The sequence below is a fragment of the Lissotriton vulgaris genome, chromosome 3_1, assembly GCF_964263255.1.
Source record: "Lissotriton vulgaris chromosome 3_1, aLisVul1.2, whole genome shotgun sequence".
In the NCBI taxonomy this organism is placed as follows: domain Eukaryota; kingdom Metazoa; phylum Chordata; class Amphibia; order Caudata; family Salamandridae; genus Lissotriton; species Lissotriton vulgaris.
Genome location: NC_141689.1, coordinates 944,804,484 through 944,825,742, shown reverse-complemented (window position 1 = coordinate 944,825,742; position 21,259 = coordinate 944,804,484). Strand labels below are relative to the sequence as shown.

Sequence of the window (21,259 nt, the reverse complement as noted above, 5' to 3'; positions counted from 1 at the left end):
CAGCTGTGATTGTTCCACTGGCTTCCGATTTGTCTCTCATCCTTCTTGTGGATAGTCTGTTTGCCTTCTCACCACCACTCTAAGGTAATCCCTGTCTGGAAGGCCACTGAATCTTAGTAGTTAGGATTTCGTCACCCACTTGACTTTTCAAAAGCCCCAGGTGAAGTGTATATTGACAGCACCCATTTGGTCTTACAGGCATTGGTTTTGGGACTTCATACAAATTAGAGCTGGATGTTGCAATCCCCTCTGCTCTTTGTTATCTTGTAGCACCATCACAGAAGATTCCAAGTTGACAATCCCAGATGTACTCGCCTGTATTACCTCCTTCTTCCACAGCTGTTAATCATTGAAGACAATATTGTCTCAGCCGAGGCTACTTTCTACTTGATGTTGTGATTCGTTGCATAGCTTTCAGAGCTGACCAGATCAATGACTCGCCTCTGAATGTATCAGCTTCCCTCATATAGCCGTGTCAGTCCTCTTTCTGTCCATCTCTCTCTTTGTGATGCAGGCTTTAAAGGAGAAAAATAACCATTGATTTTTCTTGTTTTAATTCTCTTTGGGAGGCACACCACAAAACAATTTCAGACTCAAACATGAGTTTTGAGGGGAGTACAATATCACAGGACTCTCTGAATAGAAGCCCCAGGCCTTGCACACGACCCTAAGGTTCAGCAGTCATACAGTGGTGATTATCCACCTATCTGCCCACCTGTTTTCCCTTATCTTTCACAGTGTTCACCCTCTCAATAATATTTTCTTTACCAACTGTGATCTGTCCCTTAATTTGCAAACTTGAATGTCTGGTTATGTCTTTTAATTGGAATTTGTCCAATCAAGACCGAACTTGCTCTTTGTAGCAGGGCTATGTTATGTCTCTATCAAATGTTGTTTCTGCATCACCTTTTGGTTTACACAAGTTGATTTAGCAACTTTGGTATTTGAGGAGGAATGAATAAGTAACTCTTACTTTACTCGCACCTGTGCAAATTACTGAGCCATCAGATAAAGGAATCCATGGCCCATGCACCTTCTCATTTACAAAATAATTGAATCTCTTATACATGCTCATTCAAAGTTTCAGCTTGATTCACAACTGTATGCATAGTTGGATTTTTATGCGTAGCAGCGTTAAGGACCGGGAGACATTAAGGAGTCCTTGTGTTGTTCATTGGCACTTCCAATCCCTTAATGGGGTGGAAAATACCCTGGTTGTTTATTTCTTTGTTTGCCTACCAACACTTTTTCTCTGTGTGCTAAGAGACTCTGCAAATAATGTTGGACTAATTTTCCTTTCTTTACTACCATTAAAGAGGAGAACTGAACTGAGCTAGTGCTATGACATTGCCAGGAGTTTCATCTTGTGTGTCCCAGCATATTCTTTGATACCTTCTGGAATCTCTGATCACATTAAGCCAAGAGGATAGGGTTCACAAAGATACATTTCTAATAGGCGATAGCCCTCATCTGCAAAAGAACTCCCATATTCTCCTTTTTCATCTTTCCGGAATTAGTACGAAGCAGCTTACAGAAATACTAGCTATTTTGTCCTATTCTTCCAGCTCTATCTCACGACAGGCTTCAATGCATACACTTTCTATAATACTGCTGTTTTGTTTATTGCATGGCATATTGATGTTGAAAACTTTGGTTAAGTTTAGAACTTCAAGACTTTCAGATGTTCTGGTCTTTGTCTTTGATTTGGACATGTCTGGAAGTTTCTGCTGAATCCAAGTTAACAGGATGCATTTAGGAACCCCTCCTGCCTTGGGATTATGTCACTTTGATACAAAATGCCCTTTTGAGCTTTACACCACGAAGATACTACAGGCTTCCAAAATTAAGTGGGCTACCTGGATAATTTCAAAGTTATACCCTCTGCAGCCATCCAGGTGATACAGCTATGACTTCACTGGTTTCCTTTTAAAGCTCTCATTCAATTTAAGAGATTCCGTACCACCAATAAGAGACTCTGGAGCAAGAATCCCATCTAACTCAGTTCTTGCTTTCAACAGTACTGCTTAATCGGCCCTCAGATTCAGTCAGGCCAGTCTTCTAAGATCTACACAGGTCATTTTACTGGGCACACCGTTGTCAAGAAAACCCATACAGTAGATACACCATCTGAACAGGCAGGAGTTACCCGTTTTCCAACATAATGTCCTGATGATTGTGCCTATGAAAGTTGAGCATCGTATAATAAACCTACTACTGCAGAAGTTCATGGAAGCGCGGATGTCCAAATTAAGAGTGGAGTATACAGAATAATATATCTAGGATGTGCTAAGCCAAATGAATTTTTTTGAAGCAAGGTAAGCGCTAAGTATGGGGTGAGGGATGTTAAGTGGCTTTCAACAGTTGGTAGATGCCACCAGAGTGTGAGGATGTAGATTACTGCACACATTTTAAAGTGGTGAGTGTAAGTACACCGTTACATTGTCAGTATGAAGTAGATTCTGGCAAGCCAAACAAATTAGCTTATTGCATTTTACTGATGATGATGATGAAATTGAGGAGTTGGGGAAATAGAAAATAAGTTTCAGTGAATAGACATACTGAAAAAGAATGGTTGACCTAGATAAAGAAGGATAAAGAGTTAAATATTAGAAGCCGTTTTTGATGGTGGGTGGAAGCTAAAAGGGTATGCTAGACTTGAACTTAAGAATGAATTCTCTGGAAAGGAATGAGGCCCACTGGGATTCAAGAAGATCTTTAGAGCTACTGAGCCTCTCTTCACTTTGCCTCCTGCTGACTGTGACAAAGCCACCTGGTGCCCTGAAAGCTGCATGAGATATCAGACCAGGTGATGTGTTGGTCCTCAGAACCCCAAATGATGAAGGGCGGTTCCGAGTGGTGACTGATGGGTGTTAGAGACTAGACACTAGTTTGGCTCTTGTCTATTTCACAAAGAAGAGTTGTTGTATGGCTAGTGGTAATAACTCTAAACCGTTATCCAAACATTCCTTTGTAAGATTCTTGACCCTCTGGTACCTTTGTTATAGTGAATGTTCGGTAGGGCGTGTACCCAGAGCTGGTCATTAAATTAGCCCTAGGGTCCCCCGTAATTGTATGTGTTATAAGAGTAAGTTTTAACAAGACAGACATAGGACACATCAACAATACGAGCGTGCATGCGATCGCCCGGCAAGTAGCATCTATCCCGCCCTCCCCAAACGGCGGGGCCTATTGGTGCTGCGTAGAATGTGTCCTTGAGTGCTGGGGAAGCCCATTAGGCGAAGTGAAGCTCTGATCCGGTCCCATGAACATCCAACCATCCCTCCCCCTCCTCGCTCCCACCCATATCCCACCCGCTTTTCCCCCTCCCCGGTGTGGTAAGTGCGGTGATATCAGTTCTCATAAGGCCTGCAGGATAGGCAGGATTCAGTTGGGTGATCGGGGTTCCCCCCGGAAGTCGTCTGGAAGCCGGAGCACCCTGAGGTATATTGGGCAGGTGATTTCATTAAATTCCTCTGATAGGAGAGAGACGAGGGGCTGCCATGTCTCGATTACTGTGTCCCGTGTTTGAGTAAGGGAGGCCTGTATCTTCTCCATTCCCATAATATACCACAGGCGGTGGAGCCATCCTGTGTGAGTAGGCTTCTTAGGGGTGCCCCACAGAGAAAGGATGTGTTGGGTGGTTGCCCCCATCGCTAGCCCCATTTGTCTTCCCCTGATCGATTTGAGAGGGAATGTGATGGCGGTGGGAAGGCCAAGGAGCGTGTATTCCGGAAACCGGGGGATTTCCGTGTCGAAGTGTGTGTCAAAGCTCTTGAGCACCTCCTCCCAGTACCCCTGAACCTCTGAGCATTCCCATAGGATGTGAGTAAGTGTCCCCTGCTGTCCGCAACCCCTCCAGCATCCAGGGTCCCTATGCGGGTTGCCTTGATGGAGCCGCGCTGGTGTAAGGTGCCAATAGTACGCTATTTTCACCGCCGCCTCCTTACTGGCTACATTACGGGCGGTGTGATGGGCCCTGAAGTATACGTCCTGCCATTCCTTATCTGTGAAGGAGCGGGCATCTTGTAGAGGTCAGTGATTGCGTGTCTGTCAGTTGTTTTCGTGTGGAGCCATTTTTCGTAGTCTGTTAGGGGTCTGCTCACGTGGGGTAGCACATCTTTCTCTGTGAGCCAGTGTCTGATCTGGAAGTATTGGAAGCGTTGGATCCGTGGGAATGTGTAGCAGTCCTGCAAAGTGCGTATCTGCATAAACCCCGTGGGGTCGAAGAGGTCGCCAGCTGCCTTGCATTCTGACTCCTGCCACTGCGTGAACGACCCGGGGGTCAATCCCGGAGGAAACGCTGGGTTCCCAAACAAAGGGGACATCGGGGACGGGAACGTGGTAAGGCCCTTCAGAATCGCTACTTTGTCCCATACCTGCATTACCGTTCTCGTGATAGGGGATTTCCTGAGGTACGAGGGCCTGTCTTTTCGTCCTAGGAATGGGACTTTCCATAGGGACATCTGGCCCATGGCTCGGTCTTGAAACAACCACCGCTTCTCCGATTCGGTCCTGTTCCATTCTAGGAGGTAGCGAAGTTGTGCCGCGTGGGAGTAGCGAAGCAAGTCAGGAACCCCGAGTCCGCCTTCCGCTGTGGTCCGCGTGTTCAGGTCCCTACGCAAACGCGGGCGCTTACCAGCCCACACAAAGTGTGTGATGGAGTCCTGCAATTGTTTGAGCATGCCAATCGGGGGAGTGACCGGAATGGTCTGGAACAAGTACAAGACCTTAGGTAGTAGGGCCATTTTTATCGCTGCCACTCGTCCCAACCAAGAAAGTGGTTGACGACGCCATCTTGCCAGATCCCCCTTCAGGGCAGCTAGTAGAGCCGTATAGTTCCGCTCGACCGTTTGGGTTGTGCTCGCAGTTAGGGAAATGCCTAGGTAGGGTATGGACATCTGAACTTGGAGGTCCCCGTATTTCTGATGGCCGCGCCGCGCCGCTTTTGCGTTCCGACCCAGAGGCAGGATTAGGGATTTCTCCACGTTCATCTTGAACCCCGATACATTCCCGAAGCTCTCTATCTCCGAGAGGAAAGCCGGTACCGACTTCGAGGGGTTCTCCAGGGCCGCCAGGACGTTGTCTGCGTACAGACTTATGGTCTGCGGTTCTCCGCCAAACCGGACGCCTGTAATTGACCCGTTGTCTCTGATCCGCTGGGCTAGTGGTTCGATATACAGAGCGAATAGCAGGGGTGAAAGAGGACACCCCTGCCTTGTTCCCCTTCGGATGTCCAGAGGTCTCGAGCATACCCCATTAACTGTGATCTTGGCCTGCGGGGCGGCGTAGCAGCTAGCGACCCATGTGCGGAACCGGTCTCCGAACCCAAAGCGCGTCAGGACTGCGTCCAGATATCCCCAGTCCAACCTGTCGAACGCCTTCTCGGCATCTACAGACAGTAGGACCGCGTCGGAGTCATTGTAGTGGGCCTTATCAATGACATGAAGCAGGCGTTTGGTATTGTCCGCACACTGTCTGTTGGGGATAAATCCCGCTTGGTCTGGTTCAATGATTCCCAGTAGGCACGGGCCCAGTCTTGCTGCCAGCACGCCTGTGAACAGTTTTAGGTTGAGGTTGAGTAGGGAGATGGGTCTATATGCCTTGCATTGGGATGGGTCTTTGCCTGGGTTGGGGATGACCACGATGTCAGCTTCCAACATGTCTTGTGGGATGGAGCCTCTGCCCTAGAAGGAGTTGAAAAGTCTTGTTAATACCGGTGCGACTTGGGGGCAGAAAGCCTTGTAGAAGCTTGCCGAAAAGCCATCCGGGCCTGGGGCCTTCAGAGGCTTGAGACGCGCGATCGCGGAGACGGCCTCCTCGATTCTGATGGGAGCTTCGAGGGAGGCCCTAGTGGGTTCATCCAGGGGCGTTATCTCCGTGTCGTTATCCTCCAATCTCATAAGCATACCCAGGATCAGGAAAGCCACTTATGGTGGCAGAGCCTTCAGCATAGCCGCAGCCCATCTGTGGAATAAATTGCCTATTGACATCAGGAAAACAGACGAATTGATGGCTTTCCGAAAAAAGGTGAAAACATGGCTCTTCCCCAAAGCTTAATCTCACCAGAACTTTAATACTATCCTCCCCTCCTCTGATGCACAGTATTTATTCAGCAATATGTACACAGCGCCAGGATGCCCGTAGGGTTGCAGAAGCGCTTTACAAATGCTATAAATAAATAAATAAGTGTTGGCGGAAATCCGCCCATTCGGCGGCTCCGCCATATACAGCGAGGCATAAAACTCGCGGAAGGCTTCCACTATTTGGTCATCTTCTCAGACGACTTTCCCATCTTGGGTACGGATGGAGGGGACTTTCGCCCGCAGGGTCTTCGCTTTAAGGCAGCTCGCCAGCAACCGCCCTGTCTTATCACCACCCACATAGTAAGTGTGGCGCAGTCGCAGGGCTGCGTACTCTGCCCTATCTAGATCCAGGCTGGCGAGTTGGGCCCTGACCGCCTTAAGCTGCCTCCAGATCCTGGGAGCCCCGGTCCGACTGTGAGCTTGCTCTAGTTCAAGCGCCTGAGCGGACAAGGATTGTCTTTTCCTTCCGTCCCGTGGCCTCCGCCGCGGCTACCGAAATCAGTTCCCCCCTCGCTACCGCTTTAAGCGCCCCCCACACCACAGCCAGGGAAACCTCCGGAGTGTCGTTGGTCTGCAGATAGTCTGTGATGCGGTCTCGAAGCCGCTGCGTCACCCCCTCATGTTGCAGGAGTGCATCATTTAGGCGCCATCTGCCTTTCCTTTGTGTGACTCTAGGGGCTTGCATGTGCAGCATGAGCGCATCGTGGTCCGACAACGCCGCCGGGAGCACCTCCACATCCTCTATCAGGGGAGTCATGTCCGCGGTACCGAAAAAGTGGTTGATGCGTGCGTAAGTGCAGTGTACGTGGGAGTAAAAAGTGTATCCCGGGGTGACGGGATGGTGTTTGCGCCACAGGTCCACAAACCCCTCCTCCGACAGCCATTAGCTCCCCTTCTGTGTAATCGCCCCGGCAAACCCCTGTCGGTGGCCGGACCGGTCAATGTTGGGGTCCATCACTAGGTTTGTGTCCCCACCCACCAGTATGGCCTTAGTGTTAGGTTGCAGTGCGTCTGCCAGTGCCCCCTTGAGGAATGGTTCTTGCCTGGTGTTCGGAGCATAAAGAGAGCCTACAACCATTTCCAGCCCCCCTATATGGATGATGTGGGCTAGGAATCTCCCCTTAATTTCAGCTACCTTGTCCCCAACTGTCCCCCTAAAATGACGTGCCACAAGTAAGGCCACCCCCGTTTTCTTCTCTAGGAGGAGTAGTGCTGGAGCGGGAAGGCCCTTGAACGCATCCTGTGCCAATCTTTGGAGAGTAGGTGAGTTTCTTGGAGCAGACAGATTTCCGCTCCTTAGTTTTCTAAGAAGGACAGGACAGCCCTGCGTTTAACGGGGTTATTAAGCCCCATCACATTTAAGGTGAGAATCTTCAGCGTAGAGCTAGCCATTCATGGGAGGTGTCTGAGTAGCGCAGCATTTCCGGCTTGTCCGGGGTCTGCCAGGTCCCCATGACGGCCCGTCCCGACTCCATAGTACCACACCGGGAGGGTCCAGGTGATGGCGGAGAGATCCTGAAAGAGGGCCACTTGGTCTCCTCGGAAGATGATCGGTTGTCGCACTCGGGCCTCTCTTAAGATACGTTCTTTCAGAAGGAAGTCCGGGAGAAAGGCCAGAATATCCGGAGGGGGGGCCGGTGCCCGGCGCTCCGGGCCGACCCTGTGAGCGCGGTCAATTCGGATTTCAAATTCGCCTGGTTTCCCAAGGATCTCCCGGAAAAGGTCCTGTAGATACGTTGTGATGCTGTTCCCTTCCGATTTCGATGGAACTCCCCGGACCCTGATGTTGTTCCGTCGGAAACGGTTCTCCAGATCTTCCGAGTGGGCCTGGAGATCCACGTGCTGATCCTGTAGGCGTATAATCTCCTGTTGTAGCCATTCCACTTCCATGCTGCGGGTCTGATCTGCCTCTTCCATTGCCGCCACCCGCTCTCCCAGGCCATCCACGTCTCTGCGCAGTTCCTTCTGCCCCCCCGCAAGCTCCTGCTTCAAGGTCTGAAAGTCATCTCTCAGGGTGTTGAAGAGGGAGGCCAGGAAGGCCTTCGTGATGGGTGCAGAGTCGTCGTCCGTGCTCGAGGCGGCAACCGGTGTCTTGGGGGACGGCTGCGCCGGGGCTTTCTCCGTCTTGGCGGCGTTTTTGTTGAGTAAGTCCGATATGGTGCGGTTGCCCTTGCGCCCCGCATTGGCCATGTCGGTGATCAGGCAGGGGCGGCGAAGGAGGGGGAGCCGGTTCGTCTATCCTTGTCGGGCTTCCAGGCCCGGGGTCCTTGCTCCTTTGCTGCAAAAAGCTACAGGCAGCTCTGGTCCAGCAGCGTCGGCCTCCCCGGGGAGGGCACGCTCAGTCCGGATCACCAACGCACGCTCCGGGCCTCAGAGGTCGCTGTGCAGGTCGGGGGGGGGGGGGGGGGGTGTCCCCGCGTCTGCCAACTCCGATGTGGGTTTCAGCGCTTTTCGCCGCCTGCCCGCCAACTTCGGGGACAGCGTCCGCAGCCCCAGAACTCGCCACGTTGGGCCTAACCGCCGCGGGCCTCAGGGGGGCCTTTCTGTTGCACTCGGGCGGCGGGACTGTCACACCAACCCCGGCTTCCTCTCGCCCCCTGGTGAGCTGCTGTGTCTTTCCCGCTTCCACCTTTTGGGGTGACTGTCCATAGGGCCCGCGTGGGCCGCCCGGTGAGTGTAGCACGTGTCGCTCCAGGACCAGGCCCGAAGCCGGGAAGCCAGGTGGCGCGGTCGCCCGCACGTCCCCTCTATTCTTTGCCTCTGTCCCCACACAGGCAGAGTCCCAAGGGCAATCGTCAGCAGATCCCAAATGCCGACCGCAGCTGTTGCAGTGTCGCGCCCTGCGCGCGCTCGGGGGTCCCCCACTCTGGCCCGGTCCTCCCAGTGCTCCTCCGCCGTCCCGCTGCTCCTCCCTCCACACCTTACCGGAGGAGCCGCCTGTCACGGTGGGGGGGGGGGGGGGGTCGCTGCCACCGTCTCCGGGCCACTTCTCTTGGCGAGCGCACTTCCTCTTTCGCTCCGGGCCCAGACTAGGCCCGAAGCCTGGGGCTCAGTTGCCGCGGAGGGCCACCGTCCCCCTCGGCTCCTGGGTGAAGCGCTGCTGGGCCACTCTTCAGACGCCCGTCTCAGCTCTCGCTCGGCCCCCGGTCCAGGGGCCGCCACCGATCCTCCACCTCTCCTCGCCGCAGCCCTCGCTCTGCTCGCTCCTTCGGCCGCTGAAGCCAGGGGAGCCCCGCAGGCACCGGCCACTCTCCGCCACTCTCCCTCAGCCTCGCGTCTCCGGAGGCCAATTCCCGGCCGCGCCGTTCTCCGTCAGCGGCGCCACCAAACCGACTCCTTTGCGGCACCGGGTTGTTCGGCCGGCTCTGAGGTGCCGATCAATCGGGGGAAAAGGGGAGATAACCCGCTTTTAAACAGAAATTAGGGGCTTAGGGCCGGGGAGCCTCCGAGAATGCGTCCGTTCAGGCCGCCATCTTAGCCACGCCCCCTTACACTTATTTTGACAAAGATTAGTCTTCAATCTAGGGAGGAAGTCTCCTGAACGTTGTGGATACTGGCAATAACAGTAAAGGTAACAAAGAGATTGGGCCACTTCAATCAAATTCTAATAAATATTTACCTAAACCCCGGCTCAACTCTATTGTTGAACAGAGTCAATCACGTGACTCAATAACTAGGCGTACAACAAGCAAAGCTACAAAAAGAAAACAATCAGTTTCAACTTGAACTTGATGAACTGACACACAGAACAAGATTGGCTCAAAAGGGACACAATAAACCAGTACAATGACCAAACAGGGCAACATTATTTTATCAGATTTACACAATAGGAGTTGACAAGCCCTAAACAGCGGATTTCCACTTGACAGTCCAATAAAATACATTTATACGGCGAAATCGAGGTTAGCAGTTCTGGATTACACATTTATATCCATTGACCTGTTTAGTCAGTTTTACGACTTGAAACTTTTAAATCTAGTTGAGAATGATCCTTTTCTGCTGAATATAATTCTCAACACCACAGAATAGGTTGTTCCAAAAGCCATTGCAATAGGTCATCCATGCCAGTCTCAAGTGTATCAGATGGAACCATAACCTGGAATCATGGCTAGAAATCAACTTGTCATCTATATCTGATATTATAATGGATGATGCCCTTAAAGGTTTAACATCACTGCTACAAACATGGAGCCACATTGATACAATCTTGACTGCTTTGTACGACCAACCTGGAAAAAAAGTAGGTAAGCCCAGAAAAGCTTTTGGTCATACTTCGAATTAAGAGACAAAAATGTGAATTAAACAGGACAGAGGAAACTTTTAAATACTCCAGACAAGAAGAAGGGGCAAAGCAGGTTACACAACTCCGAAAGCAGTACAAAACTATGATTTGGAAGAAAAATCTCCAACATCAAGCAAAACAGTGAATAGTTCTGCATGAGGTCAGCACGTCTGAGGACCAGCGGTTATTTTGGAACTATATTCATCAAATGGGCAGACCAAAGATGCATATGGCTCATAACAATGTGAACATGACTGATTGGATGCAATATGTTAACGCATCTGTGTTTCTCTGAGACTATATAGACCACTGGCACGACAAGCATCATGAATCCTTTTTGCAGCCTCCTGACCTCTAGCAATAATTGTCTAGACTGGCTTAAAGACAACAAAATAATCAGAATTAACAAGTCTAGTACAGATGATGTGGCACCAGATTCTTATGCTATTCTGGCTGCTTTCTTTAACTGCAAACCTTAGTCTTGGACATCCAAATTGCACACTGTTTCTGTAGCAATCAATATGTAAATGTAAATTGATACTTGTATAGCGCACTACTCACCCGCAAGGGTCTCAAGGCGCTTGTACGAATACCGCTGTGGAACCCATCCTGGCACCCCCAAGGTGGAGGCCAGGCATCCTTAGCGTTGTGGGGGCCGTTGTGGAGATTAAGCAAGCTATTGCCCAGAGTTGCAGAGTGGGACTCCATGATTGGAATAGGCACCAAGGCGAGAATTATCAGGTCCGTGGAATTTTGAGCCCAAGACCCGCCGAGGCGGGGAATTGGACACTGGTCCCGGGCTAGACCTCTGCATCAGGGTCTGCCGCTCTAATCATTGAGCCACACTTCTCCATAATATGATCAATTCCTGAATCCTGGAAAAGATCACAAATACATCCGATCTATACAACCAAAAATAACTCTAATCCTTCACACTATCAATTGATAGCTTTTCTAGACATGAAGTCAACATACTATGCCATGTTATGTTTTTGAGGAGTTGAATATATGGCAAAAAAGAACAAGATAATTTCCTGGTTTAAAACATAATCGAGGGGTAATAGTAGTAGCACAATAGATGTTTTTATGGCTTTGCAGTGCTCTTAAAAAGGAGGACCAAAGCACTGCTCTGCTAAATTGTTGCTGTAGTTCTCCACACCCAGGCAATAATACATGCAGAAAGAATGTACCAAAGACTACATGACTCCTTTACAAATCAAGTCTAATGGTACAACTTCAAAAGGAGCCAATCTGTTCTAAACCTTCAGGAGATTTGCCTGCTAACCGGTATTATTATTTTTTATTTTTTTATTTTTGAAACCTTTATTGTGCATCATAAGCATACAGTTACAGGCCCACAACCATGCAGGCCGGCCTCGAAAGCAATTGGGAGCACAAAGAAGGAAGGATAGAACGGCCCAGCAGTCCCAAAAACAAAAAGCAGCAAGTGTCCAAAACATGACATATGAAAAGAGGGACCGCCGGGTAAAGGAGAAATTAGGTTAATTTTTAAATTTTATAAAAACGAAGGATCAGGCGCATACAATCCACCGACAGTATATTACAGGCAATGAACCCAGCAAGTTGGCTACAGAACGAAGGATGATAATCAATAAGCAGCACACAATAACACTAATCAGGATGATAGCACAGTCCAACAGAACATACTGGCCATTGCCCGTCCCACGGACGTGGAACATCTAAATCCACTAAGGCACAGGACCATCAGCAGAAAGAAGAAGCAACTCTACACCCAAGAATCCTACTGACCCGAAAGGAAGAAAAAGTGAAAGAAAAACCAGAAGGAAAAGAGAAAGAAGGCCCATAGAAACTGAAACGAAACAAAATCCCCACCCCCCAACCCCCCACCCTGCACGCATGCGGAGGCTACGGGCTACCCCCCCCTAGCAGTGTGCCTGTCGCCCATTAGAACCCGAAATTTAGAACAAGAAAAGGGAAGAGGAAAGAAAAAGAATAAACACAGTTCACATAAGACCGGAGGAGGGCCATACAAGAATACCCAAAACTACCAGCACGTATTACTCTGGCCGCCCTTACCCCGACCCCGCCACCAATACAATACCAATGTGCAATATCCCCGGCAGTCCATCAGCATCCCAGAAATACAAGAAAGACAGTCCTGACTTGAGAGGGGACACCCTCAACCTTGCCCCCTACGGTACGGTGTAGCGACGCAGTCCAACTGCACGATAGACATCCTGGAGGAAGGGACTGAACAAGGGGACCACATCAGAATGGGAAGACGGCCACCAAAGTCCATCCGACACATAGCCATGTGGTCAACAGTGGTAGAAGAAGAACCATCACGCGGCAGTGGTCCACCAAAATCAGCTAGTCCAAACAGTAGCATCCGCTCCAGGAGAAGGGAATGAGTCCCGCCAGAATTCCACGAAGGAGCCGCCAGGCATGGTGTCCAGCGACGTCTCCCCAGCCATAGCACCGCTCCAGAAACTCCGGACCTCCGTAAGGGTGCTCCTGCCAGTACCTCAGCAATGTTGGAGTCTCGCAACCCCAACGTTTCAATAGCGACCGGGGCGAAGGAACCACAGGAATCAGATACAGGGTGTGGCGCAGTGTCCCGCTCTCGAGGGCATCCGCGGTCAAGCAAAGGGGTTGTAGACAGAATAGCATCCAGCCGAGCCCCCAATTCACAGGCAGCAGTACACAGGGCAGCTCTCAAAGTGCCTAGGGCGCCCAATATGTCTCCAAGCAACAGTGGCGCCTCAGGAAGAAAGGACGCAGCATTATCCTGTACCCGGGGCGAGCAGATGCGGAGCTTTCCAGATAGCCGGCCGCCATCACCCTTCGCAAACCTTGGAGCACCCTGCCGATTTTTAGCCCGGTGAAAACAGTCTGGAGGCACAGGGGCAGCGTTTTCCATCTCCCCACAATGTTTAAGTGGCGTGGGCAGACGCCCGCGTCCGCAATAGCAGCCCAGGGTCCACACTTGCAGGAGATGAAGGCAGGCAGGAAGATGGCGCCCACCTCGGCGCTCGGGGAGACAATGTATCAGTGGAGCCGTCCCCGGGCCGGAGAGACGAAACAATGTTACCCCTTTAGTGGCGGTGCCCACAGTCTATGAAGCGGCAAAACTGGATGCGGTGATTGCAATGCAGCGGACACGTTACACCAGCCGACTCCATCCTGCCTGTAATGGCCGCCGTCTCTGTATGCAGGGCCGGTCGCACTCGAAGAACAAAGACCCGGACACAGCCGCTCGGCGTCTGGAGGAGGTGAGGGCGTTTCGGGACTTCCACAGCCGGGATCGAGCAGAGAGGCACATCCGCATTACCGGGTTCGCCTCCCGGTTCCGCTGGTGTCACGCAGTATGAGGATGCTAAGCAGGATGATGCGGAAAACGGGAGAATGGCGAAAGGGTCAGCGGAGCCGAGGAGTCAGGCGGCCATCATGGTTGCGAGCCAGGCTCCTCGCTAACCGGTATTATTAATTGACTTATAAAAGATTATCAGATAATGTTCTACTCTAAAAAGCTACTTTTGTAATAGGCTGTGGTGTCACTAGTAGTAGTAGTAGTAGTAGTAGTAGTAGTATGTTTATTAGACCATTGGTCTCCAGACAGAATACATATTACAATAAATAGTTTAAAACATGTTTAAAAATATTCCACAAATACTTTAAAAAGAGACAAATTTTCATACAGCACTACACCCAATATTGCAATCAGCAATACAGTCAAGCTTTAACTTAGGGATAGCGTTCCACCCTAGACACAATTTTCTAGAGCCTGACCTACTGTTACTTCATGCCAATTTCTATCCAACCATATTTGGTTTCAACAGAGTCCTTTTTACCGCCTTCATATATTTTGCCATGGCGATTGCTATATCAAGATTTGGAATGTCGGTAAGTAGGTTAATTGCTAAGAGGCGCTCAGTTATATCATATTTTAAAAACAAGGGTCGCAAAAACAGTTTCCGCTGTGACACCCATTTTTGACAGTCTAGTGAGATATGCAGATTATCACACTTGGTACCTAATCCACAGCAACATTTACCATCCGGTTGTACCAATTCTGCTTTTCTGTTTCTCCGAGATACCCAACAGATAATCCCTATTCTCCATCGGAGCACCTCGGCTCTTAACCCAGCATTAGGTAGTGTATCCAAATAGGGATACCAGGTATCATTCTCCCAACTATTTATCATATAATGGACTGACACTTTCTTTTTCAAATATAGCACATCTTTTTGCCTGGATATTTCTCTTCCTGTTGTTCTAAGCTCCACATTTGATGCTTCAACCGACAGTGTCACCTGGTCAAATTTTACATTTAAGTTTTTACACAGTGCGCACAATTTCATTCTGATCCTGCTGGCCCAATTTAAGTCGCTGTGCAAGGTCTCCTCTTTACACCATTGTGACACTTTTGTGACTTCCTCAGATCCCAATTTTTTCCAAAATCTTAAAAGGGCCACTTGTACCTGTATGTTCCATGAGGTCACGCCTAATTCCAAGCGGATTGCCTGAATCATGGAGGAGCCGGGCAGTGACATCAACAGTTTTACACATTTCCCCTCCTCAATGTCCCAATTATTCTTCCCGCTCAAATATAAAACTTCGGCTCCATACTGCACTTGTGGGGGTATCATTGCCTTATAGGCTTTCAGTAATGGTCTATGTGACATATCCCCGTAGACTTGGCTAAATTTCCTTAGCCCGCATCCTGATGTATGGGCTTTGGCAGTCTGGGCTACTAGATGGATATCCCATTTTAGAGACTTTTCAAACCAAATACCAAGGTATCTGTATTCATTCACAATTTCTAATTTAGTAGTTCCCAGGTACCAATTAAAATTCAGGGTTTTCTTCCCAAAACATAGGATTTTAGTTTTATCCATATTTACCATCAGGCGTTTAGCCAAGCAATATTTATGGAAGGCAGCTAACTTCCTTTGCAATCCGATTTCCGTTTGGTCAAAAATTACCAAATCATTGGCGTACAGCAGACAGGACAGATGTTTCCCATGCATTTTGGGGCTAGCACTTCTACTCACTTCTAGAATAGATGGGAGATCAGCCAGGTATATTGCAAATAATAAAGGGGCTAACGCACATCCCTGTCTTAGGCCATTCTTAAACAATATTTTAGGAGTCAAGGCTCCGTCTACATCTTTAATGACTTGCGCCCAGTTATGTTTATGTAACTCCTGGATAATTTTCAAGAGCCCATCGGGGATATTACGTTTTCTTAGGGACTCCCACAGGCAATTCCTGTCTACTAAGTCGAATGCCGCGCGGAAGTCTACGAAGCAGCAGCATAACTTCCCCTGCTTTTCCACAGACTTCCTCGTGGTGTCACTAGAGACCAGGTTGTGATATGCTGAGGGTGACTGCGGCGACACAACTTGGCATGAACACAAATTTTGTTTGCAGTATGGCTGGTCCCTGAAGGAACATTTAAAGTAAGGCGTTTAGGGAACTAATCAACATTACAGTAGCCCCTTACTAATCAGGCTTTTGCATTAAATGCAATATCAAAATTGCCAACCTAAATGCCTTCTTCTAAAAAGAAACCGAATAGCTGTTCCTGATACCCAAAGGTTCTCACACATTCTATTCTTCATGGCTAATGGATCTGAGATATAGGAATTTCTCAACATGAATTTGTTTATGAACTTTACTGACAGATAAAACCAAATCAATTCATCTATAAATTAAACCAGCTTTGATAATGTCAATCGTTCTGGCTTTTAAGGAACGTTGTTTGGTAATGTGAAGCTTTGGACAGTGTTCATTTCAGTGACTGAAACATTTGAGTTTACCTGATGTTCCTGCGAATGCTAGAAGGTATTCTTGTGGTGTCTGAAATGGCTCAATTAATGCTTACTTTCTGTTTACTGTAGTTCAGGAAGGATGTCAACTTTACTTCTAAAGACCTGTATTGGTGTCCTGTAATCAATTGTATAGACAGAGGCTGACAGTCCAGAAAGATGAGAAAACCTAATTCTTCATGCAGAAGGCATCTATGTTGGCAAATTTTATATTTTCATAACGTCTGATAGGTATGGGGCTATTCTAACGTTGTTTAGTTCCCTTACTATAAACCTGCCTCCAGGCACGAGACTACAGCCAGAATTTTCATTTAGGCCATTTTGAGTAGCTGTTGTCTTCCACCGTATGTAAATGTATTATACTTGTAAAGCGCACAGCTGCCCCAGCAACGTGGCGTCCCGGCGCTGTATAACACTGTGGAACTCTTCCTGGCTCTCCCTGTGAGATGCCTCTCTTTGGCACCCCCAAGTTGAAGCCAGGCATCCCAGTGATGTTGGGGCCGTTGTGGAGATTAAGCAAGCTATTGCCCAGAGTTGCAGCGTGGGACCCATGATTAGAGTAGGCGCCGAGGCGAAAATTATCGAGTCCGCCGACATTGAGCCCAAGACCCTGCCGCGTCAGGAATTGAACCCTGGTCCCGGGCCTGATCTCTGCTTCAGAGTCTGCCGCTTCTAACCAGTGAGCCACACTTCTCCACATATCTCATAACCTTGTCTCTGGTGACCTAGTGACTGCTAAAAAAGTAGCTTTTTAGATCAGAAAATATTCTGTTATTCTTTTTTAAGTCTTCCAATTTTTTTAGAACCTTGAAAATGAACAAACAAGTTTTAGATGGATTTCTTTGATAATGAATTAATGATAGCTGTTAGCAGGCAAATATTTTGCTGAAGGTCTTAGAGAACTTATATGGCCCTTTGGGAGGTGTACCAGTAGACTTGATTTGTAGAGCAGCCATGTAGTTTTTGTTATGTTCTTTCTGTACATATTATTGCCTGGATGTAGAGGATTACAGTCACAATTTGGCAGGTTGGTGCTTTAGTCCTTCTTTTTAGGAGTATTATGAAGCCTTCAACAAGCCTCCAGTACAAGATCTTGTGAGAGGGGTCACCGTAAGAAATTTTCATGAGCTAATAAACATTTGAAGTACAAGTTACTTACCTTCTGTAACATTCTTTCGATAGCTATGACCACTCCTTCAGCTTTCTTAACCCCTTGTATCATCGCTTCTTGAGGTGATCTGGTTTGATTGTGTTTTTGCTCTGCTCTTTGCATTCTTTGCCTCCATGGGTGTGACAAAATTGGCTCAAATGACGTCACCAGCTTCATGCGCTTTTTTTTTATAAGAGTCTTTGGCATCCCTTCTGGCGACATTGCGAGATGCGGTGTATGTCACTTAGCAGCGCCACCTGGCATTGATGACTCAACATATCTTAAAAAGGTTCTGTGCTGATGCTGGAGGGAAATTTCAAAATAAGGAAACTGTGGGCACAATCATTTCCATCAGAAAGAATGTTACCAAAGGGTAAGTAACTTGTTCTTCTTCCATATAACAATAGTGGGATTTCTATATGTACTCAATGTGCAACAATGCAACCAGTTAGTGGTACTTTCATTTGTTGCCACTACTCAGTCATAATATTAATGACTTGTTCAATCAGTTACTAAAGCTTTAAGTGCTCTGGGTTATCTGACTGGGTTTATGTTAATTAGTTTTACATATTCAACAATTTTCTTGATGCTTGACCACTTCAAATAATCATGTATAAGTAATGTAAAATGTTTTCTACTTAGTTTTGCATCTGTGCATATGTGTGCTGAAGTATTGTGTTTTGTTTAAAACGTTTGACAATTAAAAATTGTGTATCGTGTTAAGGTATCTTTCAGAGTTTTTGTACGCCTGGCTAATGTCAACATTGAGTCGCGCAGACAGCTCACAAATGGCAGAAGAAAGGTTAACAGAAGAGCAGCAGAAAGGCCGAAGTAGCAAAAAGACTAAAAAGAAGAAAAAAGGTAATCTGTACTGTGATGGCCAGGGCAAGCAATGCATCACCTTAATTGTAAGGCGCCATATAGGACACTGCATCACCATGAAATTGGACTAGAAATAGCTGCTCCAGGTTGTCTGAGAAATGTAGCTAGTGAACTGGCAAGGTGCCATCCGGCTACATTTCTTAATAGCTGCTGAGTCCAATTGTAGCTAGATGTTGATGACTGAAACCTACTTTGCAGTAACCGAGGCTTCATTTTTTGTGACTGAAATTGTCACTTCTTTCTGTGGACGAGTTATCTCCTGCTCTGGACAAAACATCTTTGCAGTGCAGGGAGTTAATACAGTAATTAAGAATACGAAACAAAATGGCATGAAGTAGTTAATTTAATACCAGTTTGGTTCCTGCATCACAAATTTTCATCTGCACACAGAGCTTGTGGTTTAATCATTAGGGATTTCAGCCAGCGCCCTGTCACCTAAGCCACTACACAACATTGGAAGGTAAAAGCAAACCAAGTTATCAATAGAAAATAAGGTAAGCGAGTTAGTAGTCACTTCCCTGAATGTAGATGGTGCTTTATTTCGGTTAAGAACAAAGTGGTTCTGTTGGGCAACGAACAATTGCTTTAAAAATGGCTGTATTAGCTCATTACACACTGAAATTAATAAACCCTCTGAAAACAACTGAAATTCAAGTTATTTTATATCAGCAAAAAGTCAAAACAATCACGATATACAGGAATTACTTCATTCCATGATGACACGAGTTTCAATACGTGAGGAACCGTTACGAAAACATGTGATAAACGTGACTGTTGGTGAACAAAGTGATCAGTGCATTGAGTTCAGTGACACATATATACAATTTATACAAGGGGATTGTTAAAAAGGCCAGAGTGTTGAGTTAATACTCTAAGGAGACAAGAGGTAGCTTTGCAGGTGCCTGGAGTTATCTTGGCCAACATGAGCGTCGACGTTTCGACCCTATGGCACCCCAGTTGGTGGTCGCGGCGGGTCTTTATCAAGACAGGGGAAGGTATTGGGAATGGGTCGAGCAGGTGGAAATATCACAGCCTGGGGGGCAGCCAAATGGTCAACCCCAAGTGAATCAGGAAGGCAGTCCGTCCGGTCACGATCACTGCCAAGGGAGACTACGCGACCACCAACTGGGGCGCCATAGAGTCGAAACGTCGACGCTCATGTTGGCCAAGATAACTCCTTGATTTACTGTCCCGTAGGGGCAGTTTTGAATTAGATAAGACACCAACCACATAGCAAAATGTTAGATGATGGAGGTAGCCAGGACCTTTGCCCTAAATGGTTTTGTGTTTTATGTCATGCTTTTTATCAGAAGTTATAGTTGAAAATTAATTCCCTTGGCAGTTTTGTTGACTTGCGGGACAAAGTTCCTCTCTGAATCAAAAACGATTACCCAGGTTTCAGACCTATTGGTAGGCATATTGTATTATATTTCAACATGTAAATACTTCATTTATAGTGCTAAGCAGACCTAGTTTGGGGGCGAAATGGTGGAAAGATCTGCTGGGATAGACTGTTAATATCATTCCATATCTGATTGTCATTGTGAGATGTCAAGAAGCAGTCATAGTATTTATCTTGTCGGGTCTGCAATAGTGAAAAAAATGTAAGTCCTCTGGTATGGCGCAGATCTATTCAGTTACTGCATGCCTGTCCAGTTGGTGAAGAGTGGTTTAGTGCTGTGGACTGGTACAGTTCTGGGTGATGAATATGACGAGTGTAAGAAGCTAGCTCTCTATATAGTGCACCAAAACAATCAGAGCTATAACGATGAGATGGAAATCACCCAGACCACCCAGAATATCTATGTGGCAGTCTGATCTGACAAAATGGGGCAGGGCGGAGGGTACGGTGCTGAGACGAGAGGAGGAGAGAGGACAAAGGAAGCATCCCATAGCGCAAGATTGGGAGATTATGCTGTTAGAACTGGAGGGGACGGAGATGGCAACTTGCAGATAGATGGGATGTAAATGGAAGAATAATACATAGTAAGTAGGTATTTGCTGTAATGGGGAACAAAAGCCCGCAGATGCACAGGTGTAGTTTCTGTAAACTTATTATATGCTGAGTTAGTTTGATATCACTAGTACAGAGTGTTACATTCTGGACTTATTATGACCAGGAGACGTACAGGGCTGGGGTGGGAGTTGTGGGTAGGGGAGGAAGGATCGGGGGTTTGATCCTTTACTTTGTTGGTTGCTAGGCTTGATAATAATAATAATATGCTGTATGGCGTAAAGATGCACATGCAGGCGCTTCTATAGAAAAGCATGTTGGGAAAGAGTATGGAATCATATACTCCTGTTTTTCTTTTACATACGGTATTTATACCACAATGTAATTACAATTAACCGACATGTTTGGTTGGGGAGAAAACGAGAAAAGGACTGTACTGTGTAATTAGTGTAAATTATATGCTGTTGTTACTACTGTACAGTTGCGAATAAAGAATAAAAAAATATATATATATATATATAGTGCACCAAAACAAGTCCAAGCGACCCTTATTAGTGTACAGAGCCACAAGTACTAATCTCAAATACTCTTTTGTGGTAGTGTGGACAAGCAGTTTAGACTTATCAGAGGGAAGTGCTAAGCATTTGTTGTACTCACAGAGGCAATAAATGAGAGACCAACTCAAGAATAAATCAGAGACCAATTTAGAAAAATAACGTGTATTTTGTGGCTGGACGCATAGATAGGGAAATATCGAGAGTTTGGGTTATTCTGAAAGACAGCAATAACCTTATGATCATAGCAGTGTTGAGAGAGCATAATCAGTAAATAATACAAATAATGAAAAATCTGTTTGCAAATGCTGGAGCAGATGCCTTCTGTGGTTCACCTTTAAAATTTGATTCACAGATTCTTGGTACATGAGGTAAATTGGCTCTCTGGAACAGCAGCCGGTAAAGGAAAGCATGGCTTAGCGGACAACGGAAATTCCAACAGTGACTAGCTACTGGCATCAATAAGGGGCGTAGAAAAAAGTATTATCTGGTCTTAAAACAGTAAGTGCCTTTAAGCTGAAAAGGCAGATCTCTTTTGAGA

General features: G+C 47.3%; 1 protein-coding gene across 3 annotated transcripts in view; it reads left to right on the top strand.

Moving 5' to 3' along the window:
• NAA35 (N-alpha-acetyltransferase 35, NatC auxiliary subunit) overlaps positions 1 to 21,259 on the top strand; it is a 485,576-nt gene that overhangs the window by 304,213 nt on the left and 160,104 nt on the right. For all 3 annotated transcript variants that reach the window (XM_086961291.1, XM_086961289.1, XM_086961290.1), the window contains one exon: positions 18,053 to 18,189. In XM_086961291.1, the coding sequence (XP_086817417.1) occupies positions 18,053 to 18,189 (137 nt within the window). The remainder of the gene's footprint in view (positions 1 to 18,052; positions 18,190 to 21,259) is intronic.